Source organism: Littorina saxatilis, unplaced genomic scaffold (assembly GCF_037325665.1).
Source record: "Littorina saxatilis isolate snail1 unplaced genomic scaffold, US_GU_Lsax_2.0 scaffold_1432, whole genome shotgun sequence".
NCBI lineage: Eukaryota > Metazoa > Mollusca > Gastropoda > Littorinimorpha > Littorinidae > Littorina > Littorina saxatilis.
In genome coordinates this window covers 17,918-29,169 of record NW_027129649.1, presented here as the reverse complement: position 1 = coordinate 29,169, position 11,252 = coordinate 17,918, and the positions used below count along the sequence as shown (strand labels likewise).

The following is an 11,252-nucleotide window of genomic DNA, read 5'->3' as shown; positions in this document are numbered from 1 at the left end:
TTTTTCATTTTTGGCTCACGTAAGTGTAGCCTATGCGATGGTAAACTTTGTCTGTCTGTGCGTGCGTGCGTGCGTATGTATGTATGTGTGTATGTCTGTGGTAGAAACTTTAACATTTTTGGCTAAACACCGAAATACTCATTTCACGTGGTTAATTTTCAAGCACCATCTTCAAATTATTGAAGCAATGATCAACATTGTGTCGGCATGTGTGTAGTTAAAGCGTGTATCCAAAGAAAACGGGTGGTGGGGGGGTTTTGAAGGGGTACAAGCAGTTGACTGATTTGTGTCGTGTTTGGCATGTAGACGGCAGGTCAGGTGTCAAGATCAGGTCAGGGGTCGCGCGAAGGATTGTGGTCCAGTTCTCACCTCGCCGATTCGCCGGGGAAGACGATTTCATGTTGTTCGGTTTCTAAGCTCCAGAAAAGTAAATAAAGAAGATACCAAAGGGAGATTTCCTACAATTTGATCTGCACAGCGTTTTTCCAATGTCCACGCGAGGAAGAGCTGTCGAAAGCGCAGTCAGTTTCGATCTTGCAGCCTATGCCGGTAAGTTCAGAGACAGATCTAGTGTCTCCCACTCTGATAACGTGTCACCTAGATCTACTGTTAATCCGTTTTGTTTTAATTTCTTTTTATTTCAGCAGACACGGATGTCAAACACAGTGCTAGGCAGTCACCTCTAGTGAAATGAGTTGATCTAAAGTGCCTGTAATGTTTGGATGTCTTTGCTCGTGGTTCGATTTATGTGAATTTCAAGACTTGCAGTAGAGTCTCAAGTTAAGTTTACTCTGCCCGAAAAAAACTGTCCACCATTTACTTGAACATGCAGATATAAGGAAACGGAATGAATCTGTTCTCAAAGTCAAAATGATCACGATTTTTTCCTCAGATTCAAAACATGCACTGTCATGGTTTTGTCTGTACAATTTAGTAAGTCTTAAGTACTTTGCAACAACTTCCTTGAACGTGAAAGACAGTTTTTGAATGCTAGATCTGTATCGCGTTTCATTCCAGACTCGATCCTCTCTTTGATTGTAGATCTACTGTTTGCTGTTTACGCACTATCATATGATTCGCTATGTAACGTTTGGTAAGCTTACCTTGCCACAGCTTTCTTGTCTTTGTTGGCATTTCTGGCTGTGTTGACCGTCAGAATTATTTTAAGAACCAGGCTGCTGCAGTCGACATGTTTCGCATATTGTAGGGTTACCATGCTGCATAGGTAAAGTGGCTTGTATAACCTGACTATTCTGTTTCAAAACACTGTTTATATTTGTGTAGGTTGTAGTCATCATAACTAATCGCATTTTGCCATTTGTTTCAGAAAGGAGGTTAACCTACAACAAGATCGACGCTATGTCAGATATATGCCTCAGCCACATGAAGACTTCCGAATTTAGATCTACTCGGCATGGTGACAAGTCTTGATGAAAAGTATAGGACTGAGGACAGCAGTGGAAAAAGTGCCCACATGGCAGGTACCTAACCTATTACCCTAGTCATTTTATCTGTTTGCCTTCTTTTGAAAATTATACATGGAGTTGACTCGATATGATGCGTTAGTTTTAACTGTGTGTGTGTGTGTGTGTGCGTGTGTGTGTGTGTGTGTGTGTGTGTGTGTGTGTGTGTGTGTGTGTGTGTGTGTGTGTGTGTGACGGAGTGATTGAGTTTGTGTTACTGTTTGTCGATTTCTTACGTGAGCCTTGAAGGCTTCGCCTCTTGTTTGGATAAATGTCTTTGATGACGTCATATCCGGCATTTTATAAAAGTTGAGGTGGCACTGTCACACCCTCATTTTTCAATCAAATTGATTGAAATTTGGTCAAGCAATCTTCGACGAAGGCCGGACTTTGGGATTGCATTTCAGCTTGGAGGCTTAAAAATTACTTAATGACTTTGGTCATTAAAAATCTGAAAATTGTAAACAAAATATTTTTTTTATAAAACGATCCAAATTTACGTTCATCTTATTCGCCATCATTTGCTGATTCCAAAAACATATAAATATGTTATATTTGGATTAAAAACAAGCTCTGAAAATTAAATATATAAAAAATGTTATCAACATTAAATTTTCGAAATCGATTTAAAAACAATTTAATCTTATTCCTTGTCGGTTCCTGATTCCAAAAACATATAGATATGATATGTTTGGATTAAAAATACGCTCAGAAAGTTAAAACGAAGAGAGGTACAGAGGTACCGCGCTGAACAGGCTCGTCAGTTTCACTCCGTTAAATGCACAAGCGGCGGACTACGGTCATTGTGAAAAAATGCAGTGCGTTCAAGTTTCATTCTGTGAGTTCCACAGCTTGACTTTTGTAGTAATTTCGCCTTACGCGACTTGTTTGCTTGTATGTTTGTTCGTTCGTTCGGGTTTTGTTCATCCATATTTTTGTTGTTTTGTTTGCTTGGCTGGTACAATGGCTGATAGATTGTTTGTTTACCTTAATGTTATTTATTTCCTAGCTTCGACAGAATATATGATTCACAAAGGGAGTATACTCTCTGCACGCAAAAGGTAATTGTCTGAACGTCACTCCGCTTTATTTGATGGCTAGTTCTTGATATACACACCTGTTTGTCATCTCTCGCCCTTCGTGTCTGTATATCATTCACGCTATCTTCAAACACCAACACCTCGACCGCGCACGTCAACGATACTAGTTTTCCATCTGCATGAAAATGAGGGCTGGGTGGGGGGGGGGGGGGGTTGTTTGTCACAGTGTGCGTGTTTGTGTGTGTGTGTGTGTGTGTGTGTGTGTGTGTGTGTGTGTGTGTGTGTGTGTGTGTGTGTGGCCGAGTGGTAACGCACTTGCGCTCGGAATCGAGAGGTTGCTGCGTGTTCGACCCTGGGTCAGGCCGCTATTTTCTCCCCCCTTTCCTAAAGGGGGGCTCACACACAGGCGGAGCAAGCGAAGCAAGGGTGGAGTATGCTGCACGGAGAGATGACGCTACTTCCGTTGCAGGAGTGGAGAAAGTGGTGTGTGCGGTGCGGAGCAAGGAATAGGACACGTTTCTATTTTTTGGCTCCGGTGCAGCGGTGCAGCCAATCAGCGCACTCATCACTTTCTCCGGAAATAATATGTGAGTTGCTTCCCTTGTTCCCCCAAGGTAACTGATCGGTGTGTGTGCGCGTGTATGTGTGTGTGTGTGTGTGTGTGTGTGTGTGTGTGTGTGTGTGTGTGTGTGTGTGTGTGTGTGTGTGTGTGTGCGCGTGCGTGCGCGGAGGGGAGATTGCTAGATAATTACACCCAGAGCAATATCATATTGACAAAGCTAAACTGTTATTGGCTTAATTTGGTCGTCGTGATCAAACGTGTGAGATAAGTGAGCGTGGTGGAGAGGTGTGAGGTGTGAACAGAAGCTGTTACAATCACGGCGATCTTTGTTCGCCACCTGTACCCCTCGCATCCTGGTGCACGTGGCACACAACGCGGTAGGAAACAGTGCACCATTAGTTGTGACAGTGCACGAGAAAACCCGGCATAGTGGAATTTTTTGACAAAATTAGATTTTAATGAGAAAACAGAGATGATACTATTACAATTAATCCGATTAGTTGTTTTGTTACATTTAGTCAAGTTTTTACTCAATGTTTTAACATAGAGGGGGGAATCGAGACAAGGGTCGTGGTGCATGTGTGTGTGTGTCAGTGTGTCTGTGTGTGTGTGTGTGTGTGTGTGTGTGTAGAGCGATTCAGACTAAACTACAGGACCAATCTTTATGAAATTTGACATGAGTGTTCCTGGGTATGATGTCCCCGGACGTTTTTTTCTTTTTTTCGATAAATGTCTTTGATGACGTCATATCTGGCTTTTTGTAAAAGTTGAGGCGGCACTGTCACACCCTCATTTTTCAATCAAATTGATTGAAATTTTTGTAAAGCAATCTTTGACGAAGGCCGGACTTCGGTATTGCATTTCAGCTTGGTGGCTTAAAAATTAATTAATGACTTTGGCCATTAAAAATCTGAAAATTGCAATAAAAAGTTTTTTTTATATAAAACGATCCAAATTTACGTTCATCTTATTCTACATCATTTCCTGATTCCAAAAACATAAATATGTTATATTTGGATTAAAAACAAGCTCTGAAAATTAAAAATATAAAAAAAATTATGATCAAAATTAAATTTCCGAAATCGATTTAAAAACAATTTCATCTTATTCCTTGTCGGTTCCTGATTCCAAAAACATATAGATATGATATGTTTGGATTAAAACGAAGAGAGGTACAGAAAAGCGTGCTATGCAGCACAGCGAAACCACTACCGCGCTGAACAGGCTCGTCAGTTTCACTCCGTTATGCACAAGCGGCGGACTACGGTCATTGTGAAAAAATGCAGTGCGTTCAGTTTCATTCTGTGAGTTCCACAGTTTGACTAAATGTAGTAATTACACCACGTAATAAAAAACGCTGGCGCTGGACCCGAGTACTCTTCAGACTGGCTCGCTCCCCCGGTATGAAAGTTTTTGTCTTGTGCACGTGGATTTAAAAAAAATTTTTTTAAACAATTAACAAAATTATTAGAGTAAAATAAAACATGAAAACGTTCATAATAAACAATAGTAAACAAGAATTTATATATATAAAAAAAAAATAGACCGCCCATGCCGGGAATCGAACCCGGATCACTTTGGCCATAGACGAATCGCTTTCCACCCGGATCACTTGAATTAAAAAAAAATAAAAAATTATTTATTTATTTTACACGATTAAAAAAATTATTAGAGTAAAATAAAACATTAAAATGTTCATAATAAACAATAGTAAACAAGAATTTATTAAAAAAAAATTTTTTTTTAAATAGACCGCCCATGCCGGGAATCGAACCCGGATCCCTTTGGCCATAGTCGGAAACGCTTTCCTCCAAGCCAACAAATCTGACATTCGCCAGTGAACTCAAATGCCTATACTCCTCGCGCAGTGGTACACGCACGCAAGTAAACAAGAATTTAAAAAAATAATTAAAAAATAGACCGCCCATGCCGGCAATCGAACCCGGGTCACTTGGATTAAAAAAAAAATAAAATAAAATAAAATAAAATATTTATTTATTTTACACAATTAAAAAAATTATTAGAGTGAAATAAAACATTAAAACGTTCATAATAAACAATAGTAAACAAGAATTTAAAAAAAAAATAAAAAAAATATAGACCGCCCATGCCGGGAATCGATCCCGGATCACTTTGGCCATAGGCGGACGTGATTCGCACCAGCTAGCTGGCTGTTCCATTAGCTGCACGGCAGTTGTACTCCCACCGCCAAACCTCCCCCCGTTAAGAGTCGTTTTTGTGGAATATTTCGCATTTAGGTCCCAGGTAACATTATGAAGTTTTAATACGATCAATCGGACCTATTATCAAGTTAGTGTATCAACTTTTGAACGAACTGCGCCCAGTAGTTTCCCAGCAATAAGCTGTTAAGTCGAGACGAACAGACAGACAGACAGACACACAATTAAAGTCTGCAGGACCCTAGTACTGCGTACTCGGGGATAACTAGGTTAATGTATGCACTCGCGTGAACAAGAAACTGTCGAGCTTCACAGATGTCGTCGTTGGGTAGTTTTGGGTTTGTTTTACTACCATAGGAGGATATTTGAACTGTAAATGCACTCAACTGCAACAAAAACGCAAAACGAAGGCTGCGAGCTGCACTGTGCCTTTAAAGGCACATTTCTCATAAAAAAAAACCTCCTGTGTCAACTTGTTCCAAGCGATTCATAGTTTTGGTTGAGGTTTGGAATTAACATCACCAACGAGGTATGCTTCAATATAAGTGTTTGGACGTTCAAGCGGTGTAGCAGCAATGAATGTAATGACTGTGTTTGGCATATATTTGTCAGGATGCAAACATACACACACACACACAGACACATACACGCACGCACGCACGCACGCACGCACGCATACACACACACAGACATACACACACACACGCACATACACATACAAACACACACACACGCACAATAAAACGAAAACACAAACAAACAAATCAACCAAACAAGATTCAGTTAAAGTTCCAGATTATTTAACCATTACAAACAAAGCATAACACTATTTTTGAAATGTTTTACACAAAAACACATCTCTACATCCTATACATTGGCTTAACTAAAATTATAAGTATTTTATTCTATATTCTACTCAACAACAACAACAACAACAACAACAAAAACAACAACAACAACAACAACAACAACAAATGTTGAATTTTGAATCACCTCACAATCACCATCCTGGTGAATTCGTTGCTGTATGTAATATCAAGCAGATGTGGGGTATACATTAGCGCAGAAGAAACACGCTGATTACAAACAACATAAAACCAATCAATGCGAAAATCACAGTCAACGGACAGGAACTGGCGACTGTGAAGATGCTCACATATCTTGGCACAATCATCAATAAAGAGAGTTTGAGGACCGAAATCCTGGTAAGAGGTACACAACAAGCAGCAGCACTAAAAACAAATCTAAAGCCATTTGGAGTGACACGAAGATAAGCTTTTCCATCTTACTGTATGCATGCGAGTCATGGACCCTCACTGCAGAACATTAACAGCAAAGGGAGATTCAAGCCTTGGAAATGAGATGCTGCAGAAAAACCCTTGCCATCTCATACACAGAGCGCAAGAAGAGGAGATAGGGAAGAGAAACGAAAAGGTGGACAGACAATATTGCAAGACCAGGACACACTTTGCGACAACCCAGAAGAGTGCCCACAACCGCCAGAGCTGCAGACAGCAGCTGGTGTAGCGCTTGTCATAGCAGTGCTAGCACAACACTGGCGGGTTATAGGGGACCAGTTAGTATATAAGCAGTATAGTAATACAAAATAGGGCACTCTAGCATATCACCACATACATGTCCTTTATAGGTAAGATTCCTGTGAGGACGATAAGCCTTAACTATTATTTATTCAGTATTCTAAAATCGGGCAGGATCTGTAGACATAACAAGAGGCGAAGCCTTCAAGGCTCACGTAAGAAATCGACAAACAGTAACACAAACTCTATCACTCCGTCACACATACACACACACACACAGTAAGCATAGGTGACACTGTGCAAGAAAGCGAGACACTAGATCTAGATCTGTCTGTCTGCATGTAGCCTACTTACAGGGACACGACTGCCAACTAGTCTCGGCCCGCTCAAAATAACAATGACCGAGACTTTCAGTAATTCCTTCGCGTGACGTCTAACCCTCTTACGCCATAATGTGACGTCTTCAAATGTTAAAGTTTCTACCACAGACATACACACACACACATACGCACGCACGCACGCACGCACGCACAGACAGACAAAGTTACGATCGCATAGGCTACACTTACGTGACCCCAAAACGGGTTTTAGAGCCCAATAGGTCTAAGTCTTTGTATTGCTAAAACTCCAGCATGACCCAAATTCCTCAAACAGAAGAGAAGAATGGAAGAAGGAGTGTGTAAGGATTGGTTCGTTCCAAGCCTGATCAAGCACGGCGTTTCTTCCTTGACCAAGACAAGTAAAAAGGTTACAGGAAGGAATGCTTGGCATAACTGTACTGGTATTGCAGAACAATTTATTTTAGGGCCGTCTTCATTACAAAGATCGTTGAATGAAGATGACACTGAATACAACGGTCATGGAATCGCAGAACATACTGCTCACGCCCATGCATGGTTTCTTGCTTTCTTCATCACAAACGACGGCCAATGAACACCGTACTTCATCATGCTTGCAACAAGGCAGAAAAAGCATCTTCGTAGTTTTTACCATGTCTCCGGCAAAGCCATTTAACGAATAGGGGATGAAGTTTATCTAAGTTACTCGTCACAATGACATGACTCGACATCCTTGGGCTTGTGGCAAGAAGCACAGAACAGTTCTTTGTAGAGTTCAAACCACTCGTCCATCTTCATCCGCTTTACGTTACTGGTGTCACTTTGAATGTAGTACGCCTCTGGTCCCTCAGTGCCGATGAAAGCCATCCCTTTGTACTCCTCAACAATTATCTCGGGTACGACCAAGTCTGGATCATTCTCAACCTGATGGAATTTGACCTGGACAGGCGGCTGGAATGACGGAGAATGCGATCCAGGGGTACTCTGTTCTGCAAAAAGACCGCAGTGCCAGTACATCATATTCTTTGCTTTTTGTCTGATGTCCTCGCGAAGACAATCTTGTTCCTGAGGGTTAAGTTTAACCCCCTGGCAATTAAATACCCCAGTTTTCTTTTCGATTTGCTCTAATGGGCATTCCTGGCCGAAAATATATTGGGCTGCGTCCTCTTTCGTATATGTCCAAAGTGTCAGACCTGGATTCTTGAAGGTGAGTAAGTTCTCTCGCTCAGCAGCTGGCACTTCTGTCCATTTTGGTAATTTTATTTTCTCTTCTTCAACACCGAGAAGGATAGAACCCCCAGCCTCTAGCTTGGAAAAAGCTGCAAAGTATCTCGGAAGAAACGTGCCAGGATAGTTGTCTTCGTTAAAGAAAGGTTCTGTCAGTGTTTCAACTTTCTCTGCGGCAGTTCTGCCAACAGGCGGCTTTGGTATTTTCTTCGCCTGAGCATTTCTACTTTCTTGGTACACAACTTCTTTCACCTTCGTAGGGTTGCCCTTTGCGTTGGTAACCTTGACCTTAACCTCCTCGCCTTCTCTGAACTTGTACTCGTAGGTAAGCTTAGTGTGCGCGGGTTGTTTTGAATCCTCCTCGCGTTCTTTGGGCATCAGAAGATGTCTCATCTGACCGTGCGTTGCATCCTCCACACCCTTGTCGTAGGAAATCTTTGTCTGAAAGGAAACTGTACTCAGCGGCCGTTCTTTTTGCTTCACCCGAAAAATGACGTGATTGTCGTCTTTAAGATGTCTTTCGAAGTTTTCAGGAAACGTGGTGTTGTCTGAAATAAGACTGGCCATCGCCAGGTTCACACTTTCTTCAAAGGATCCAAGCATGTGGGGGTTTTCAACATGAAGACACAAGATTCCCCCGCCTGTATTCATTAGAGCATTGAGATTTTTGAGGAACTTTTTCTCTTTTTCTCGTTTTAGTTTTTTCGTTATCTTCTTGGAAAATTGTGAACCCAACTCTTCCATCAGGTCTTCCGCTGAGATAACCAGGGTCTGGCCTGGTAACTGCTTGATCGTCATCTCTTTACAAGTGTTGCATCCTGAAAACAGCATGAAGGATAATCCATCCATCAAGCCATCCATTGATCAAACAATCAAGCAATTAAGCAACTGCACTCTGTTGGCTGCACATGATGACACAGCTCTTGAAATACGTATATGTTGCATTTTAAAGAATTATCAATACCAGTGAATCGAAGATTCGTTCATTTTCATGAATAACCTTTATAAACTAAAACGTCTTTTAGAAACTGTTTCAGGTGTTTACACCGCGGGACAATTTCGACATGCTAATGCGTCCAAGCATCTTTAAGACTCATCAATGCTTGTCCACGCCGATAGTTTGCACATTAGATATCACTGTCCTGTAATTCTGATCTAAAATCAACAAACATAAGGTACATAAATACAAATTTAACTCATAGTGTTCGTCGTTGGTGCTGTAAATAAAATCGCAGAATTCATATGTCACATTTTTGGTTTGTAATGGGTTATTAATATTGCATAAAAGCAAAATCGAGTCTGCTCATTGACATCATGTTCATGTAATTGTTAATTAATTTCTGTTGTCGAGACCAAAGCAGAGAGAGAGAGAGAGAGAGAGAGAGAGAGAGAGAGAGAGAGAGAGAGAGAGAGAGAGACAGAGACAGAGACAGAGACAGAGACAGAGAGACAGTGAGACAGAGAGACAGAGCGAGACATAGAGACAGAGCGAGAGAGAAACAGAGAGAGTGGGAGGGAGAGAGAGTGGGAGGGAGAGAGAGTGGGAGGGAGAGAGAGACAGAGCAAGAGAGAGACAGAGCGAGAGAGAAAGACAGAGACAGAGCGAGACAGAGAGAGAGGGGGAGAAAGAGAGAGAGAGGGGAGAGAGAGAGACAGAGCGAGACAGAGAGAGAGAGAGAGAGACAGAGTGTGGGTGGGAGAGAGAGACAGCGAGAGAGAGAGAGAGAGACAGAGCGAGACAGAGAGAGAGACAGAGCGAGAGAGAGACAGAGACAGAGCGAGAGAGAGAAAGAGAGAGAGTTTGGAAGCGACAGAGAGACAACACAGGGACAGGCAGGCATACCCGCTGCATGCGCTTGCGCCATTGTCAATGCTTGTAGATCTGTCTGTTGCTGAAACAAAGAAAAGGCTTTCAAAATCGTTGGACCTAAAAAGAGCTTTTGTTCCATTTAAAACAAGGACACACAAAGCATATTCCTTGGAAATGAGTTGCGAGTTTTGTGTAAAAGCAAAACACTGAGATTGAACTGGCCATCATAAGTGTGAGGCAACAACCAAACGAAAGAAGGAGGAAAAGGAAGATAAAGAATGACGTCGACCACAACCCGCTAATGCGCTACACTGGCTTGTCACTTTCTGCACGCTTTTTTTGTGAAAGTTGCAAGAGCTTTTATGGCTCAAGGCCTCGGGGAAACGGAGTGCGTTAATTTCATTCTGTGAGTTCGACGGGTGAACTTAATGTAGTAATTTCGCTTAAAGCGACTTGTTTATATTCATGAACAGATTTTGTTCCCTGTGTAGATATCAAAGGCACAAAATAAATTTCGAGAGTTTTTGTAACTTGACAGAACTTCTAAAACTATTCCTCTATAACGCATAGAGCGTCTCTGTTACTGTGTAGAGACATCATTTCTTATGAAAATTTATAAAAGTAAGAAGATTGAACAATTAGTCTCGAAGATGAATAGTACCCATTGACGGTGCTTGTGTTCAAAAACGATTCTGAGATAACAGCGTCAAACGTTTTCAAAATGGTGTCAAATGTTAGGCACAGTAAGCCTCCCGTAAACCATCACAGATAATGTCAGGCTTTTACACACAGTACAAACACCCTTCCATTTGAACGCTCACCGAACGGGAACATCCTAGGTTCTCGACGTAAAGAGCGAGCAATTTGCAAAGAATTAATTTTGCGGATTGTCTCAGAGACAATCGGACCGTGGTGCGTTTTGGCGCTAGACCTAACTTTTAAAATCTAAATGATATATTGACAGCTTGTTACACAAACATTCTTAAATCATAAAAGAATTCTTTTTTCATCAAGACAAGATCAGTACAATTCGAAGTTTTGAAAGTTTGAAAAAAGAAAAGCCCGGAAGCAGGGTCACGCAAGGTCGTGGTTCT

General features: G+C 41.4%; 1 protein-coding gene across 1 annotated transcript; it reads right to left on the bottom strand.

The window, feature by feature from the left end:
- Positions 1-7,299: 7,299 nt before the first annotated feature.
- LOC138957875 (uncharacterized) lies at positions 7,300-10,236 on the bottom strand. Its single transcript, XM_070328914.1, has 2 exons — positions 10,192-10,236; positions 7,300-9,166 (listed from the first exon to the last, which is right to left on the bottom strand). Exons 1-2 carry the CDS (start codon positions 10,211-10,213, stop codon positions 7,824-7,826), a joined length of 1,365 nt encoding a protein of 454 aa, XP_070185015.1. The 5' UTR covers positions 10,214-10,236; the 3' UTR covers positions 7,300-7,823.
- Between the last annotated feature and the right edge of the window lie 1,016 nt (positions 10,237-11,252).

Bases quoted from the DNA above. Each gene is read 5' to 3' on its own strand.
- LOC138957875 (XM_070328914.1), bottom strand. From the start codon at position 10,213: ATGGCGCAAGCGCATGCAGCGG. The intron at 9,167-10,191 runs GTATGCCTGCCT...TGCTGTTTTCAG, and splicing joins GGCGCAAGCGCATGCAGCGG to GATGCAACACTTGTAAAGAG.